The following is an 18,636-nucleotide window of genomic DNA, read 5'->3' as shown; positions in this document are numbered from 1 at the left end:
CTAGTGGCTTGGAGCCGGGTCTGACACACTGAGCCGAGGCTAGAAAGTTTAACCAGATTAAAAGGGTGGAGGTCAAGTAGGCCAAGACCCCAACAGAGGGAATAACATCCGTGTAACACCTGCGAGGCATGGGATGTGGTAAAGGGAAGGTTTAGAGTTATGTAATCAGACCATAAGGGTTGAGGTGCCCTGTGTAGCACAGTAGTGAAGAGGTCCAGCAAAGGGCTCAGTTACCAGCAAGTTCTGGTGAGGTTCAGTGGACTGGGGTCATGCAAAGGCCCGTGGGCAGCCTCCTGATTTATTTTACCAGCAAGACATGGCAGGCGAGATGAGAGGATACCTTCAGAGTGGAGCTTGCATGGTCATGGAGCTACCAGGGGCATCACAGCCACCCCTTCAGACACTGCCTCATGATGAACACGTGCATGTATTTACAGATTTGGGGAAAGTCCCACAGTTGTTGGTCTTAACAGAGATACAAATTAGCAGCACTGGGCTAACTGTAAGGAATTAATTCACATCCTCACCTCCACCCTCTTGCTTGCTCACAAATCTATGAGTAATGAGTTGGAGTGGTGATGCTGGAGACTGAATCTGACAGTGAAAGTTAGAGGGGAAAATACCAGGTGCTGCTAAGTGGAGAATCTGTTTTATTTTTTTTCTTCTCAGAAGCTCTGAAATAAGTTATGCTGCAGTAATGTTTTGGGGGTCATTGCTGAAAGAGGCCCCAAGCTGAAGCTTTCTCAGGGGCTGGGCTCTTGCTGAAGGAAAAGCTTAATTTGTACAGCTTTCCCTCTTAAAGAGGTGGATGCTTTTTCTTTGTTGTAGTGATTCCTTCTTAGTATCTATGTTCTGCTTAAATGTACACTTTTTCTTTAATTTGCTGCAGTGCTGTCTGGCTTGTTGTTAAAGGGCTAATTAAGTGTAGAACCAGAGAGGCTTGAGAACACTATAGTGCCTACTTTCCAACTCCTGCAAATTATCTAAGGCCATTTTGCCCTTAATCATCTTTACATACAGAGCCTTTTGATTTTGAGTTTAGGTCAATTAGTGGAAATACAACCTACTCCAACAGATGTGGGAAAGAGTTAAGCAGAAATTGTAGTTGTTCTAGGAAAACTTAATTCTTTAGCTCTGAGTGGAATTTATTTTCATAAATGATGAAAACAGCTTGTGTGTGTTCTTAAGGGGAAAAATCCATAAGCATAAGTTACAAGTGTACATTAGTTTCCCAGTACTTTGCTTGTGAAAAGTCAGAGTACTGGTATTTAAATGTGCATGGAAGGAGCATACTGAGGACTAGTTATTTTTACAACACTGACTTGTTTTGTTTGCAATTATTTTCTCTCATCTCAGCTGGAAGATTGAGATCAGCTCTCTTAAGGAACACACCATCAACCATCCCATATCTTGTCCCTAATATTTCTCCATCATCTACTTGTGATTGATCTCAGCTGATCTGATAAAAGCCCGAGTCTTTTGATGACAGATTATGGTGGAAAGTCCCAAGATTCTAAAAAAATGCCCACTGTAAAGATACTCAAAAAGTACTGACTATCTTGAATACTTGGATTCCTATAACAGGCTCTATGACCCCAATCCCTGAGGTAAGGCAAAGAGAAAGGGATCAGGAGGGACAACTGCTATAAAAGTAAAAACCACAGGAAGACATTTCTTCTCTCTATTTCATCTCTCTCTCCTACACTTGCTTTTTTAGGAAGATTAACACTGTTAGGACCACTGGTATTCAAACCCAGATTAGCCAAGCCATCAGGTAGACCCAAAGTCTATGGTGCTACTGGGCAGCTAGTCAGACTCCAGCCCTACTCCAACCTGGTTCCTGCCATGAGGACACTGATGGGGAGACAGGTGACCAGGAGAGACCTATGGGAACCATGAACCCCTGACGGGGACTGTAAAACACTTCCTACTTCCTATGGGACTTGTCCCAGCAGTAACACTCCCGTGTGTTTACTTCTGGACCACTGCCTCACTCCTGCCTCCTAGCTCTAGTTTGTTCCATCCACCCTGATGACTCAGGCTACAACAGATACCTGGTGTGATCCCTTAGCCTGCCTATTGTCCCACCGTTCATGCAGGTTCCTATCCTGTGTACAGGACCTCCATCTGATGCAGGAGGTACATGGTCCCACTAGGGGGGGGAATGCCTTACTGGACCTGGTATTGGCAACGGGGGATGACATGGTAGGAGACCTACAGATCGGTGGTCACCTGGGGGACAGTGATCACCAAATAACAGAATTCACCATAAGACGTTGAGTGGGTAAGGAAACTAGTAGGGTGAAAGTGCTAGACTTTAGGAAAGCTGATTTCAATGAACTCAGACGTTTAGTCAAGGACGCACTGCAGAGTAAGAGTTTTGAAGAGATGGGAGCCCAAGAAGTGTGGCTGTGCCTTAAGGAAATGATACTTCAGGCGCAGAGGGAGATGATCCCGATGTGGGGAAAAAGGGGGAAAGGGGCCAAGAGGCTTCCTTGGCTGACCAGAGAAATCCAGAGCAGCCTACGGGCAAAAAGGGGGGCATACAAAAAGTGGAAACGGGGAGAGATTACTAAAGAGGAGTATACCTCCTCTGCTTGTGCTTGTAGGGAGGCAGTTAGACAGGCCAAAGCTACCATGGAGCTGAGGATGGCATCCCAAGCCACTGGCGGGAATATTTGAACACTCATGGCGCATGGGCCAGGTCCCAGAGGACTGGAAAAGGGCCAATGTGGTTCCCATTTTCAAGAAGGGGAGGAAGGAGGACCCAGGCAACTATAGGCCAGTCAGTCTCACCTCCATCCTTGGCAAAGTCTTTGAAAAAATTATCAAGGCTCACATTTGCGAGATCCCGGCAGGAAAAATTATGCTGAAGGGAAACCAGCACAGGTTCGTAGCAGGTAGATCATGCCTGACTAATCTAGTCTCTTTTTATAACCAGGTTACAAAACACCTGGACGCAGAAGTAGGGGTTGATGTCATTTACTTAGACTTCAGGAAGGCCTTCGATATAGTATCCCACACCATACTGGTGAACAAGTTAAGAGGCTGTGACTTGGATGACTACACAGTCCGGTGGGTGGCGAATTGGCTAGAGGGTTGTACCCAGAGAGTCGTAGTGGATGGGTTGGTATCGACCTGGAAGGGTGTGAGCAGTGGGGTCCCGCAGGGCTCGGTCCTTGGACCGATACTCTTCGATGTCTTCATCAGCAACATGGACGAGGGAGTGAAGTGTATTCTGTCCAAGTTTGTGGATGACACAAAACTGTGGGGAGAAGTGGACACACCGGAGGGCAGGGAACAACTACAAGCAGACCTGGATAGGTTGGACATATGGGCAGAAAACAACAGAATGCAATTCAACAAGGAGAAATGCAAAGTGCTGCACCTAGGGAAGAAAAATGCCCAGCATACCTACTGCCTAGGAAATGACGTGCTTGGTGGCACGGAAGCGGAAAGGGATCTTGGAGTCCTAGTGGACTCCAAGATGAACATGAGTTGGCAGTGTGACGAAGCCATCAGGAAAGCTAATGGCACTTTATCGTGCATCAGCAGATGCATGACGAACAGATCCAAGGAGGTGATACTTCCCCTCTATCGGGCGCTGGTCAGACCGCAGTTGGAGTACTGAGTGCAGTTTTGGGCGCCACACTTCAAGAGGGATGTGGATAACCTGGAGACGGTCCAGAGAAGGGCCACTCGTATGGTTAAGGGCTTGCAGGCCAAGCCCTATGAGGAGAGACTAGGGCACCTGGACCTCTTCAGCCTCCGCAAAAGAAGGTTGAGAGGTGACCTTGTGGCTGCCTATAAGTTCATCATGGGGGCACAGAAGGGAATTGGTGAGGTTTTACTCACCAAGGCGCCCCTGGGGGTTACAAGAAATAATGGTCATAAGCTAGCAGAGAGCAGATTTAGACTGGACATTAGGAAGAACTTCTTCACAGTTCGAGTGGCCAAAGTCTGGAATGGGCTCCCAAGGGAGGTGGTGCTCTCCCCTACCCTGGGGGTCATCAAGTGGAGGTTAGATAAGCATCTAGCTGGGGTCATCTAGACCCAGCACTCCTTCCTGCCTATGCAGGGGGTTGGACTTGATGATCTATTGAGGTCCCTTCCGACCCTAACATCTATGAATCTATGTTAACTTATTAAGTAACTGTCCATGGCCTGGTTGATCCTGATGAACACAAAGTTGACATGATATATGTCTTTCCTAAAACAGCTTGATACTTAAGCTGTATTATCTCCTGAATTAATTTGGATATTTGAACATTTGTATCTATTTTTCCCCTTTATTTGTTACTTTAACTTGTATTGTTCCATCTCTTTCTCTGTTTTACCAGCTGTCTTAGAAAGCTGTTTGGTCAGTTCAGCATTCAACTTGGTATTCTTGACTTGGAGCATTTTGCCTGAAATTCTGCCAAGTGTGCCTATCTCGTGCTAGATTAATAAAAGAACAGTAGGTATTTCTCTGTCATTGGCAATCCCTAGATTCAAGGATGATCTCTACCACAATTCATTACTAGGTCTTGAGGTAACTTAAGAATCCTTAAGCCACAAATCTGCCTGCAGAAGTTGCAAGTCTTTGCACAGGGAAGAGAGAGCAGGCAGTAGGTTGGGATTTCTCTCCTTTTCCTTCCTCCACTTCCTCTTCTTTGAATTGAGGGCAAGATGCTTTACCTTGAAGTGGGCTGTCTCCTGGTTGAGGTTACAGTGCCATTGGAGTTGGTTAGCAAACAGTTCCTCTCAGCTTTTGATATTGGCATATTTCTTGAGGTATGTCTTCAATGTGTCCTTGTAGGGTTTCCTATGGTTGCTGCAAGATCTCAGGCTGCAACTGTGCTGGGAGCATACCATTTGTTTTGGGAGTTGAGAGTCTGGCATCTGCACACAATGTCCAGTTCAGCAAAGTTTGTGCTTGAGGATCGTGGACTCGATGCTGGTAACATTGGCTTCAGCAAGTATGCTGGCATTCGTGCGGCAATCTTCCTCTTCCCATTTGATAAGGAGGATTTTCTGAAGGCATTGTTGGTGATACCTTTACAGGCTCTTAAGATGATAATGGTAGGTCACCCATGTTCCACATTCATAGAGGAGAGTGGAGATATGTTCAAGATTTTATCACTGTTTCTTGCGATATTCAGTTAATAATAAACTGAATTCAGTTTTAGTACAGTTTGGCTACATTCTTTCTCATTTTAAAAATGAGTAAAAACCAATATGGAAACATACTTACATCAAAGAGCAGTATTTACATTTTGAACAAAATCTTTCACCTGCTATTTTTTGTGCTGACAGTTTTGTGGATATACAAACAGATTGTGGATTAGGGTTCACTAGAAGTGCTTCCATCTAGACAGAATTTGCCTTCTGTAATTACAACTTAGATCCTTGCAGCAAAAATTCTAGTACCTTAACATTTCTGTCATTGTTTTGTTTGTGTGAGTTTATTTATATGGTCATTGCTGTATTATAAAGTCTTATAAAACTTAAAATAGGTCATCCAGTCATTCCTGGAGTGCGGCAGGCCTTGGATTCAAAGGTTCAAATTACCCTTTTCATTCATCAAAGGCATCATAATTTCTTGATAAATAGAGATTGTGAATTTAATGTAAGGATCTTGTTACATTTTGAGATATAGATTATGCATTCAATATATCTAACTTCCATTAGACTGACAGTGACTACAGGAGATTTAGGCATGGGCTGAGTTGGGCTTAACATTTTCTCTTAATAGTCTGGATTCTTGAGGGGGCAACGTGGTATATGCCCTCAAAATTATACCTATGATACAAAAGCATTCATCTGAACAAACTATCAGTATGCTCAGCAAAAAGAAAATGTATGGTCACCTAGTGAACTAGCATTCACTAGGTTTGCATCTGACTCTAAATATTTCCAGCCAGCACAGTGGAGAAAAGCCTCCAGACACATTGGTGCACAGGACAGTGTTTCATATACACATCATTACCTTTATTTTTTTATTCTTTGTATCTTCACTAATATTCAAATACATGCATTTTTGCTTGCTGAAAGCTTCTTCCACATCTGTAAGCAGCCTAAGAGCTTTCTTTTTAACCAGCAAGAATGCCTTAAGAGAAATACTGAGACATGGCTCAATGGACAATACCAACACCATTAACTCGGAAGTTTTTCTCACCAAAACTGGCCCTGACCACCATAAAAAGAAATCCACAAATGCAGGAGAAAAAAGAAATCTGGGCAGTTTTTATAAATAAGTGTTTTTAAGGGGAACAGTTATCCAGTGCCATGAAACTGATATAGGTTATTGGCTGGCGGTGTGCTGAAGTCAGCCAAATTTATATTCCTGTTATGGAAATGTTAAAATAAATGTAGGTAGACTTTTACTAATCCCTCTATTCCTACTGTAAAACAATACTTCAGTTTGGGAGAGAAGAACTAGAAGCTGCTGAGCTTGGCCAAAGCCTCTGGTGCACTGTAGCCCTTTCTCCTGTATAAACTACACAATTCTATCGCATGGCTGTTAACAGCATGAGGCCTAACACTGATAAAGTGCACTCCAACTAGAAATGTAGAGAACAAGAGGTAAATCTGGCTATGTAGCCATGAAAGAAGAGTATTAACTGTTCATGCATAAGGTACCTCCTTGCTTTTTCTTATAAGGGGCTTGTGCATGCTACAGGCATGTTCCAAACCCAGAACCAGTGAGGGTGCTCCAGTTTTGTCCCCAGCAGTCACCTCAAGCATGCAGTCACCTCAAGCATGCAGCAGGTGGAGAGCTCAAGAATAGACCCAGAGCATCCTTACTGCCATAGTCAGGGCCGGATTAATGCAAAGGCAAACTAGGCACATGCCTAGGGCCCTGAGCGGCAGGGGACCCCAGCCCTTCCCTCAACAGTGGTGGACACCTCCAGCGTGTGCTGGCCAGAGCCAGAAGATGCATCCAAAGCCTGTCATGGAACTAAAAAAAAACAAACCCCAGGGAGTGCGGGGAGGAGGTGGTAATCAATCCCATGCTACAAGCAATGGATACCAGTCCATCAAACTAGCCAGTGTAGTATCTAGAATACACACCAAGTATGCACAGAGGATGTAGAGTTGTCAAAATTCTTAACCAACTTGTTTGACTTTTTTTTAGTCAAAATAGCTGTTAAACTGTCTTCCCTACATTTGAAATGTCATCTTCTTAAAAATGCAATGCTCTTCACAAATTACAACAAAGCACTTGCACAGATATCTATCTGAGCAACATCATATGCACAATAACATCTTGAAACAAAAGCTGCTACATAGTGGTTGCAGCACTCATGTGACTTTTCCTCTGGCCTGTAGGCAGCAAGGAAACCAAGTTGGCTAGCTACAGCCATCAAACAAACATGCTGAGCCTGAAGTTGTGGGGGCAGTATTATTTGGTATTTGCTTACCATTGAAAGGAATGCCAAAACCTTGCCTTAGTGATCCCTCCTGAGGCCACTGCCAGCCATTCATTCTTTGCCAGGTTGAGTGCACATTACTCTTTGGAAGGTTTCTATCCAAGCTGGCAGCAGAGAAGCAGGGAACAAGGCTCTTTTACTTCCAGTTGGCTGTGAAAATTCATGTGTGGTGTATGGAAAGGAAGAAGCAAACTCAAGATATAAATGTCGCAAGATGTTGGGCAAGGACATAAAACTAATCTTGAAGAAAGAGTAGCCCCTACATATTAAACTATCTGATCCTTATTTATTCTCCCCTCCCACCTTGCACTTAAAAGCATTTGAGGAGATAACTAACATCTTTATTCCAAATGCTTTTATAGCATTTTGAGGAGAGGGCTTAACTTAGGTTGTATTCAGTTTTTAATTTATATACCATTTTTAAGAGAAGGCAGGGGTCAGGTTGCTGTTTCCAACTTATGGCATATTGAGAGGTGAAAGCTTTCTTTTCTATCCCTCTTTCCTCCCCTTCTCCTCCATCCCACCCAACCCTCCCCCCTCCCCCCCCAATCCTTCTAATGTCTTTGAAATATCAAAGGTAAATAAAGAATAATTCTTCCTCAGTTAAAGAACCCCAGTACTATGAGCCAGGCTCCTGGCACATAGGGCCAGCGCTAGCCTGACAGTCTACTGGCACACTATAGAAATTAAGGAAAGGTGATTAGTTGTGCATTCTGATAACTCTGAATCATAGAATTAAAATGGTTTAGGGGTGAATTATTCAAATCTGAAACACAGAATGCTTAAAATTAACTATATTATGGAAATACCTTAAATAATTTGCAAAAAGAAAATACAATTTTAATATTCAAATCTAATAATGAATTAATTGCAGGTTTTCTTTCTCCCCAATAGCAATTGCAAGTCATTCATTATACATGGCTCACTCATATGTACATATTGTAGCACTCATTCATGCCACCAATCTCAGTAATTGTGTAACTGAGAACACAAATTAGCCAAGGCCTTTAAGACCCAGTGAAACCATTGGTTTTGATAAATGTTCTCTCTACTGTAGGAGTGGGAAAAGTCAGTATGCTGGAAATGGAACTATTTTCAGCACCTTCATTTTTTTGGTCAGAGAGAGTGTGTGTGATATTAAAAAATAAAAGCTTAGTCTGATATACCATTTACCCTTATCATCTCCCCAATATCTTCCTTGTACTATTTTCTATCTCTTTTCTTAGAACCATATTTCCCTGTAGATAGGCATGAACCCCACCCTCCCACCTCTCTTTTGGGGAAAATTCAACTATTTACTAACTGTAAATTCTATCAAAGCAATTTCTGTGACATTAGTATATTGAAACCTGTCATGTGTCCTCTTTCACCTCCTAACAAACAGTCTTATCTCAGACAAATAAACCTAACAAAGACTGTAGGTCCATGTGCTGATTAAAAAAATGTGACACAGAATCGTAAGTCATTTCTACAGCATTTAGAAAACATCACCAGAAGCTTGCAATGTTAGTATTAAATAGCTAAGTATCAATCTAGATTTATTACTCAGATCTTCCTACCTCCAGTAGATATCATTATACCCATTTCATTTCACCTAGCTGTAATAACAATTCCTCATGGAATATTTTTATAAGAAAAATAGTAATGATATGTGAAATTATCAACGTTCCAAGTCGCACATGATCTTCAACAATTTATATCTGAAACTGAAACAATTTTTTTGTTCTCATTTCAAAGTATGTGGTGTGCGTGTAGTCAAAAGTGAAGCAAAATAGTTTGCTTTAACTCCAACTCTTTTTTAAAAAATCTACTGGAATGAAAATTCAATACAGGCAGTCAACATTTCAAGTTACAACATTTCACACTTACAACCTTTATAAATTGACACCGTTTCAACTTTCTGACGTCAGTTTTGACTTTACAATGCTTGATCCCATGCCAGCAAGCAAGTTCGTTGCATTGCCCATGTCTCTGGAGAACACATGTCCAAACTTCCTTGGACATTTTCTTTAAGAAAGCAGACAAACCTCAGCCAAGACTCCTGAGAATACTCCATCCAAGAACCCTTCAAAAAGTTCAGCAAAGTTACCTCAAAGAAGTCCTTCCAAATCAGTATGATTGAGATTTACAACATAAATACATTAATGTAGCTATATTGCTCATCTATAATTGATTGAGTACAAAATTCTATGTTATGTTTGATGTAAATAGGGTTTTGAGCCTTGGTTCAGCAACCCCATCCCCCATTTATAACAATGTTTCCTATGAGAAAATTGGTTCCAAGTTACAATGTTTCGACTTAAGCTCCGGTTTTCAGGAACCGATTGTGTTGCAAGTCTGAGGACTGCCTGTATTTCAGAAATGCTTGTTAAATAAAAATCCAGCTCTAATGTTCAATGGCTGCAATGTCATCTAAGAGTGTCCTATGCAGTATAATCGGCTTAAGATGCCTGTGAGCAAGGCAAGCATGTATCCCCTTTTAAATCATGCAAATAACACTAACCAGTTAGTAATCTGATTTCAGTAGTAAAGGTCCTGCTTAGGCTGACTAAAGCCTACCTTCTAATTCATACAGGAATATTACAGTTTTAGCTTGCACCTGATTAAGGGCCCTGGCAGATTTTACATTTGTAGCATGACTCTCATCTTAATGGCCTCATAAATTACATTATGCCATGTGTTCAGCCAATTTTTTTCAATTAATGGACTGTTAAAATGGCAAACTAGCCACATATTGCACATATATGCAGCTATATGCACATATATTGCACTATATGCAGCTAGGCTGTAATACAGCCCTTATGATTAAATGACACACAACAGTAAATCATGTTTAAAATTCCAAAATTACAGAAACGTTACTCAGATATGCCATAATTCCCTATGACAGTTGAGCTCTAACATGCGATTAGTGGTAGGAATCAGATGGAGAAGGTTGGCTTGTTTCAAGGCATTCCCTTAAACCAGTACTCTTAAACCTTAATACCCCAAACCAGTTCCGTTAAACCTTAGTACCCAAAAAACATTGTTTCCCTTAAACCAGGCTCTTAATATGGGCTTGGAGAGAAAGAGGTACGGGCAGTCCTTGACTTACAATGTTCCAAGTGATGTTTCGCACTTACAACCTTTATAAATTGACACCCTATTTCAACTTTATGACATCAGTTTCGACTTTACAATGCTTGATCCAATGCCACACCACGCCAGTGAACAATTTCACCCTAGAGAACATCTGTCCAAACTTCCTTGGACACTTTCTTTAAGAAAGCAGAAAAGACTCCAGAAAAACTTGCCAAGACTCCTGCCAAAAACCCTTCAAAAAGTCCAACCAAGAGCCTTTCTAAAAGTCCAGCAAAGTCACCTCAGAGAAGTCCTTCCAAATCAATATGATTGCTATTTACAATATAAATACATTAATGTAGCTATATTACACATCTATAATTGATTGAGTACAAAATTCTGGGGTATTTTTGGTGAAAATAGGGTATTGGGCCTTGGTTCAGGAACCAATCCCCCCATTTATAACATTGTTTCTTATGAGAAAATTGGTTCCAAGTTACAACGTTTCGACTTAAGACAGTTTTCAGGAACCAATTGTGTCCTAAGTCTGAGGACTGCCTGTAGTGCAAATTGCAAAGGTTCATATTCTGACATAACTGAACTGGTGCTGCTGTTCCTTATGGCTTGGAGAGCTTATGCCAAGGCCCTGTGCTAGAGAACAACAATAAAGCTCCAGATGTCTTCTGCTAGCCTTGTAGATATTTGGTTCTGGGTCTTACAAACAACGCAGATTCATAGATGCTAGGGTCAGAAGGGACCTCAACAGATCATCGAGTCCAACCCCCTGCCTAGGCAGGAAAGAGTGCTGAGGTCAGATGACCCCAGCCAGATGCCTATCCAGCCTTCTCTTAAAGACCCCTAAGGTAGGGGATAGTACCACCTCCTTTGGAAGCCCATTCCAAATTCTGGCCACCCTTACTGTAAAGAATTTTTTCCTGATAGCTAGCCTAAATCTGCTCTCTGTCAGTTTGTGACCATTGTTCCTTGTTACCCCAAGAGGTGCCCTGGTGAACAGAGCATCTCCGATCCCTTGTTGTGTCCCCATAATTAATTTGTAGGCAGCCACAAGATCACCTCTCAGCCTTCTCTTTGGGGGTTGTCTCATTAATGAACCTATGAAGCTGTATGTTTCCTGTATTTCACATGTAGCAATATTGTGTTTGGTGCAGGCTGAGTCAAATATGGTCTGTATGTCTGGGAAATAACGAAGCAAACCATAAGGATAGTAAAAATAAAGATGATCGTTTTTTCTTTGTGGGGGGTTCCCCCCTTAAAGCTGGGCTGTTGCTAAGCACTTAGAATTCATTAATAAAAGTGATATTCGGGAGTGTAAGTGTACTGCTGTTGATAAAAAAAAATATTTGTTTCAAAATCTACAGGGTATTTTATTTTTTCCTTTTGCAAACAGGGAAAGAAGAGAATTTCTCTTCTTGTCTTTTGGTGGACTCTAGGAAGGTTACAAATAAGCAATAATCATGGTCAATAAAAGCACAACCAAGCTGCATGTCTCTGACCTCCTAATCTCCCATTTCTTTTGTTCCTTTGCAAACTAATCCCTGATTTGGAGTTAACAAGTATTACTTTGTCATTGACCACATATTTTAGAATTGAACTGTATGAGATTTATTCATTAATTCCAAATGCATAGCAACAGCTCCACTTTTAAATCAGCTTTGTATGCAGAGATTAATATGACCACTTGTATAGTGAGACATGACTTAAAGAAACATTAGGTCAAAATCATGCCTGGATATGACTTCACTGATATCACTGTGCTTGTACAAAGGGATAAAATAGCCTATCAAATTTATGCAAAATCAGATTATACTGCCATCTATCCTTCTGGGTCCCCTGCCCCCTCCCCCACCCTCTGCAAGTGTTTCATTTTTTTCCCTCCTGGTAAAATGAGTGCTTGAAAATAATTTTCCTTTCACAGTGGCAAAATCAAGAGAAACTCTACAGGAGCAAATTTAGATAAGATTAGGGGCTTAGTACAAATTAGGAGTTTCTTTTTTCTTCCTGTCCTCATGCATTTCTATAATGGTGCAAGAATTTGAGTTAAAGAAACAATGGATCTTCACAGACCTCAGAGAAACCTGCTGAAAACCAGATGCATCGCAGATGTTTTCAGGCTCCTTTCAGTGGCTCATTCTGCTTTTTTGCAGTATTCTTCAGCAGATGTGATATAAATAAAAAGTTAGTGCTGGCAGCTCCAGTTAGTCATGCTTTGTTCTTTTTTTTTTTTCTTTTTTTGTGAATAACCTGACAGTTATTCATTTAAACATATTCTAATCTTCTATGGAAGATGTGATGCCTATCTTCTATGGAAGATGTGATGCACCATTGTTTTGCTCTATATGCAGTCATTTACACTAGTCATATATAGGGATGAAAATGCTATCTGGGGTGGTTGCTTTTTTAGAACTACTTTATGAATGTGTTCATGTATACTGGAGTATCATGAAATCCAGGGTGTCGGGGCAAGGTGGCATTCTGTTCTAGTCACTAACCTCTCTACATTCTTTTCTCAAATTTTAAAATAAAATTAAAGGTTAAATTTTGGCCACCCAAAGGCAGAACAACAAACTGGGCTAAATTCTGGTCTGTGTGCACATGAGTAGAGTAAATAGTCTCTAGAACAGATCTTAAATATAGTGCTGATTCTGCTATCAGTTGGATTTCAAAAGCAGGTGAGGTCTAAAATATAGTGTTTGTAAAGCTCAAAAAGGAATGTCCATACCCAGCCATTTTTATGTGCACTCATCAGTAGTCCAAAGCCACTGTACATTCTGAAGGTAAATATTTTCAAAGTTACATTAGTACTATTTATTGATTGGTATAGGTTTGATATGTGGTCTTAGACTTTGGATGGAAGGACTGGCAAGGCTGGCTGCCACATCAGATCTGACATGGCCTGAAAGTAATCTCTGACAGTGAGTTCTTTGTCACTAGTGGATTTGTGCCAGGTTGGTTTCTGTTTGCACACAGTATCGATAGATAAGACGACTAGTGCCTGGAACTATAGCAAGTTATATGACCTGAGGACTTGATCTAGTTTATTCTCTATTTCATAGCAAGATGCAAAGGTATATTTTACTTCCTCAACATGGGGGACTGGACACACATTTCCATACACCGTGGGTCCAGTTCTGCTTTAACACCCATGTAACACCATAGAGAAGTTGATGAGAACTTCTGTTCAGAACAGGCTTGGACTCCATTGCTCCAATAAATAGGACACCTACCAGAATCTGGCTGCCAGTACTAATGATTACACCAGGATAAAATGAACAATGTTTTAGTGCTCACTATCTTCTGGGCAATGATCCATCTCCACCATCAAATTGGCTTCTACATAGATAGCTATGGCAGAACACTCTAACTTGGCTCTGGGTCACTACTGTTTATCCAATGCCAAACTTGGGTTAAGACATGTTCACACTTCCTATTTAGCTGAAGCTTGCATCACTGCATCCTTAGCAAAGTATGCATCAAAGTGCAGGTTACATAAATATGTATCTAGCAAATGTGGTGACATTCCTTTGAAGGAGCTCTTTTCTCTCTGCCTTCAAAGGTAGAGACCTGAAGTATTTTTTTCTTGTAAAATCCCATTTCAGTTAATGGGTTAGGCTCATCCATTTATCTCTAATAAATTTGTTCCAATAGAAATCTTTATTGTGGCAAAACTTTTAGCTGTGATCCTGCTTCTTCTGTAGATGTATTTTTCTTCCAACTCTTGCTAAAGAAGCAAGCCATCACTATTTTCATTGTATCCTGTAACACCCTTAAGCTTGGTATAGGCCTACGGGGTCCTTTTCAGTTGTATGTTCCCAGCAATACTTCTAAATATCTTGAGAGATTACAGTATTTGAAGATTTTTTTTCCTTCCCATTCCTGTCAGGCTATTATTCTTTCTTCTTCACTGCAAGAAGGTCTACATGACAAAATGTGTAAAAATGGAGCATTGTATTCAGTAGCAGCCGATTGATTGTTCCAAGTGCAGAATAGTCCAAATTTGCTAACACATGCATATAAAATTCTGACCTTGTATCTATTGCTGCCAATTGTCCTAGAACAATTCTGAGGTTAACCAACTGTTCTGTGACTTGGAAATAAAAAATTTAGGCTAGGCCTTGGATATTGATTCCATAAGGATAAATCCAAAGTTATTTCACTGAATGTGATGGAGCTGACCTGGAATCAGCCTTTAAAGAACATTTTGACTGCCTCAGGAAGCTGTATTTCGATCCAGCTAGAAAATCCCAGAGGTAATTCTGTGACCTGATTCATCAATTCTGAAAACCTGCCTTCTAATTGTATCATTACCTTCATGTGTCAACCATTTGTGCTACACAATGTCTTATGGGACACTGGGATCCCTTAGATCATTGCCATAATCTAACTAATGCAATCCTGAGATGGGATCCTTGCTAAGCTTTACACAGTTTACAGTAACTTACTGTTAATTATTCTAATTTTAGATTCAGGTTGTAAAGCAGACAGCTTCATCTCCTTGTAGATCTTGCTAATTTTCTAAAGTAGAAATTTACTTGCTTCATTTACAAATACATTGAATAAAGCAACTGACTTCCAGACATAGATGTTGCTCCAAGATAAGCCCACACCAAACACTTTCACATGTGTATAATGCAACTCTATTGGAGGCTGACAATCACACTAGCAAAAGTGGGTAATGCTATAGTGATTCAAACCCAGGTTTCTGTGCACCTCTACCTGAAAATGTAGCTGTTAAAGACTATGACAATTTTCTGTTGGCTGTGTTGGGAGCAAGGTTAGGTTAAACAGCTCCTTTTAGAATACTTATTTCTTAGAACAGTGTGGTATTCTATGGTAACAGTGGGTTTTCAGCTATGCCTGGTATTAGCAAGCCTGCTGCACTTGGCATTCTTCAAGAGAATACTCTGTAGTATCATCTCTTCCACTGTTTCTTTCCACGTTTTCCTAGATTTGGGACAGGCACAATCAGACATTTAAGAGATTGAATGAATCAGACAGGTGAAGGATAACTTCAGTGTCTATCTTTACCCAACCTCACCTGCCCTCCCACTGGCTTTTTTTTAAACAGTAAAATGGGTAGCTCCTTAAACCCTGTAAGTGGAAAACTACATTAGAACTGTCCATCTTGAATCATAACAGTTTGGTCACCCTCCCTGAAATCAGCTATCTTTCTCTGGATATTGTGCAGCTGAAATGTTGAGTTTTCACACTATTTTTATGTGTGAGGAATGGCCAGATGGTTCTTAAATCAGAATATACATCCCAGTTTAAGAGGAGGAATGGTCTTGTTGCTAAACCACATGGCTGAAAACAGAAAATCTGTTCCAAAACCTGCTTCCCATCTCTGATGAAACCTTAGATTAATTACTAAACTTTTCCATGACTTGCTCTTCTCAGCTGCAAAATGGGAGTAATGCTCCTCTGCCTCACAGGATTACTATGAGGTTTAATTCAGTTTAATCCACTATGTATTGTGGAAGCAACTATCAGCACAAGGATATTTTTAAAAATCTTCTCCTATTTGCACTCTGACTGCCTGAAGCACTGCTTTTAAAGGTCTCAGGCTCTTGTATCACTCAGATAAATAAAATTCCATTATTTATATTCATCATATGGAAAAGCAGTGCACCACTTAAGATTCATTATATGTGCAAGCACTTCTATTAACTTACCTTCAAGAATATTCCATTTGTGCATATGATCCTAAAATATTTAGAAATAAATAAAATACAGACAGAAAATCAAGAGGAATTTCAATTCCAAGTGCCTAATACCTTACAAAATCAAGCTGTTGGTTTTCTGGCTTTGTATTTGGTTTATGGCGAGTGCTGGAAAATCCTACTAAGAGGAACTGAGCCTATGCATTAATATATTAACCTTTCCTTCTATATAAAAGTAACCACATGTGGTAGATATGCCTGGCTGTTATGTGTTTCCTCTCTCCTTCCTCCCTTGAAAAGGCTGCAATATGACTGTAAAATTGTTGAAATGTTCAACCAATTAAATTAAACACTAAAAGGAGGCAGATAAAATGTCAGGGAAAGGTGCTGCAGTTCCCAAGGATCTCAATCATTGCATTCAGGAGCATTGTTAGATTTCCTAAGAAGGAAAGACAATTGTTCCCAAAACAGTCTAAGTTTTACAGGTTACAGGCTCTGAGGTAGAAAGCTAATACTGACATTGAAATCCAGCTTGCTTATTCCTAAACAAGAAACAATTATTTTCCATTTTGATGGGTTGAGCCTCATAACTAAGAGCAAACTAACGATCTTGTAATGCCTCTCTAGTGGAGACTTCCTTCCCATTTTTGTTTCAAGTTCTGTAGCCCTTCCATAAACCTCTGAAAGGTCCCTACTCCCGTGATTCTCGGCCATGGTGCTGCAGCACCCTAGGGTGCCTTAAGATTGTTTTAAGGGTGCCACAGGGTATTAGGCAACATTAGCATTGTTAGGGCTGGAAACACCTGCATATGATTCACAAGATACAACCAGAGACTCCAAATAGGGATCTGTAGCATCAGCAACCTTTTGACCCACTTTCTGAGCTCTTTGCAACAGAGGAATTGCTCTATTTTTTTCTGTAGTTGAGAAACAAGTGAAAGCTAAGAGCGGGCACTTTCCAAAGGGTGTCTTAAATCTAACAAGGTGTGTTGAGGTCTACTGTCTACTACTGCCACTCTAGCTTTTAACTCCTGCTTGCCTAAACCCTAAGGATAGGCTTACCTCCCACCCTCCCAGCCAAAGGGTGCCACAAGCTAGCTCAAGTGCTCTCTTCCACCAGAGTGAATGGCACCCTCGAAAGGCTGCCAAGAGGAATACAGGGGAGCTCCCCAGCCTGCATCCTTCTCTTGGGGGGAGGCTGGTGGTGTCCAGGTTTGGCAGAAGCACAGCTAGGGCAGTGCCTCCACAGCTGAGCCTCATGCATTGGCTCTGCCTTGTGTACTGCCTGGTGCCCTCTCTCTTGGCAGGGCAGCCTCTTGGTGGGCACGGGACAGCTGGAGAAGCTCCCCGAGCCCTGAGTTCACCTGGCCACTGATACCTGGGGGTACCCTCGATACCCCTGCTCCCCTCCTGGGGCTGGGCTGGGGGAGCTGTACGTATCCCCCCCCGCAGTTCCTTCTGGCTGAGGCCAAGCTGCCAGGGCTAAGCCGGTGTCATGCCAGGGCCAGGTGGCGGCCCGGGGCTGGCAGTCCGGTTCACTCCCGGGGCGGTGGCGCAAGGCTGGTCTTGGGGGGAGGCGGAGCGGACCCCGGGGCAGCCCCAGGCCGGGGGCGTGGAGCTGAGCCTACCAGCCCGCGGGGGCACAGCTGGGGATGCCCTGCCTGGGGCAGAGGGCTGAGGCCAGGCCGCCTCGTGCCTCGCAAGGGCGGGCGGCTCAGGGGCGGCCCCCGGGGACTCACCATGTGGCCGGGGTGCGCGGGCGGCGGGCACGATGCGCTGTCCAGGGTATCCGGCTCCTTGTGCGGGCTCCGCCGCGCCGGCAGCACCGCCTCCTGCCCGCCCCGCCTCCTGCTTCAGCCGAGACCCGGCTTCCCTCCCCCCGCAGCCGCCTGACTGAAGCAAAGAGGCGGGCTCGGGGCCGGGTCCGCAGATCTCCCGCCCCTCCACAAGCCTGAGGCCGGGCGGCGAGTGCTTGGGGCCCCCGCCTGCCCCTGCCCCAGGGGAGCCGGAGAAGCCCGGCGGGAGGGGGAGGGGACCCGCCCGGTGTCCGCGGGGGTCCCGGCTCCAGGGAGCGCAGCAGAAAGGCTGCAAGCCAAGCCCCAGCTTGGGGATCATGGAGGCTGAGTCTTGAAAGCCTACGCAGAGCTCCCCCCCGCCAACACACACACACTGTCCTAGCTGTGCTGCAGGTTTTGTTGCCAAGAGGGCTTGATTTAATAGTCCCACAAGCTGGCACATCAGGGGTGTTGTCAGGGTGAACCAAAACGCAGCCCCCTCCTCCAGCCGGCCACTCCTGGCATGCTTTTGTCTCCTCCAGGGGGTGAGAGGCTTAAAGCTGGAGCAGTGCCTCGGGAGGAGTGAGAGGAGGGCCCATAAACAGCTCAGACTAAAGGAGGTGGTGGGAGAGCAAAGGGAAAGAGAGGATGACTGGCTTCCGGGAGCTGCAAGGCAAGGGAAGGATGGCTGGTCTCCAACCACCACCTGCC

At 42.8% G+C, this 18,636-nt stretch overlaps 1 protein-coding gene across 2 annotated transcripts in view; it reads right to left on the bottom strand.

Moving 5' to 3' along the window:
* The window catches only part of ELOVL2 (ELOVL fatty acid elongase 2), an 84,447-nt gene extending 66,411 nt beyond the window's left edge, over window positions 1-18,036 (bottom strand). The window contains exon 1 of one of the 2 annotated variants that reach the window (XM_059724433.1): window positions 17,890-18,036. In XM_059724433.1, coding sequence (XP_059580416.1) covers window positions 17,890-17,892 — 3 coding nt within the window. In that variant the 5' untranslated portion in view covers window positions 17,893-18,036. The remainder of the gene's footprint in view (window positions 1-17,889) is intronic. The other variant, XM_006277463.4, reaches the window with a different exon arrangement.
* Between the last annotated feature and the right edge of the window lie 600 nt (window positions 18,037-18,636).

The sequence above is a fragment of the Alligator mississippiensis genome, chromosome 3 (genome assembly GCF_030867095.1).
Source record: "Alligator mississippiensis isolate rAllMis1 chromosome 3, rAllMis1, whole genome shotgun sequence".
In the NCBI taxonomy this organism is placed as follows: Eukaryota; Metazoa; Chordata; order Crocodylia; family Alligatoridae; genus Alligator; species Alligator mississippiensis.
The sequence above is the reverse complement of the archived record's forward strand: the minus strand, read 5'-3'. Positions and strand labels throughout refer to the sequence as shown.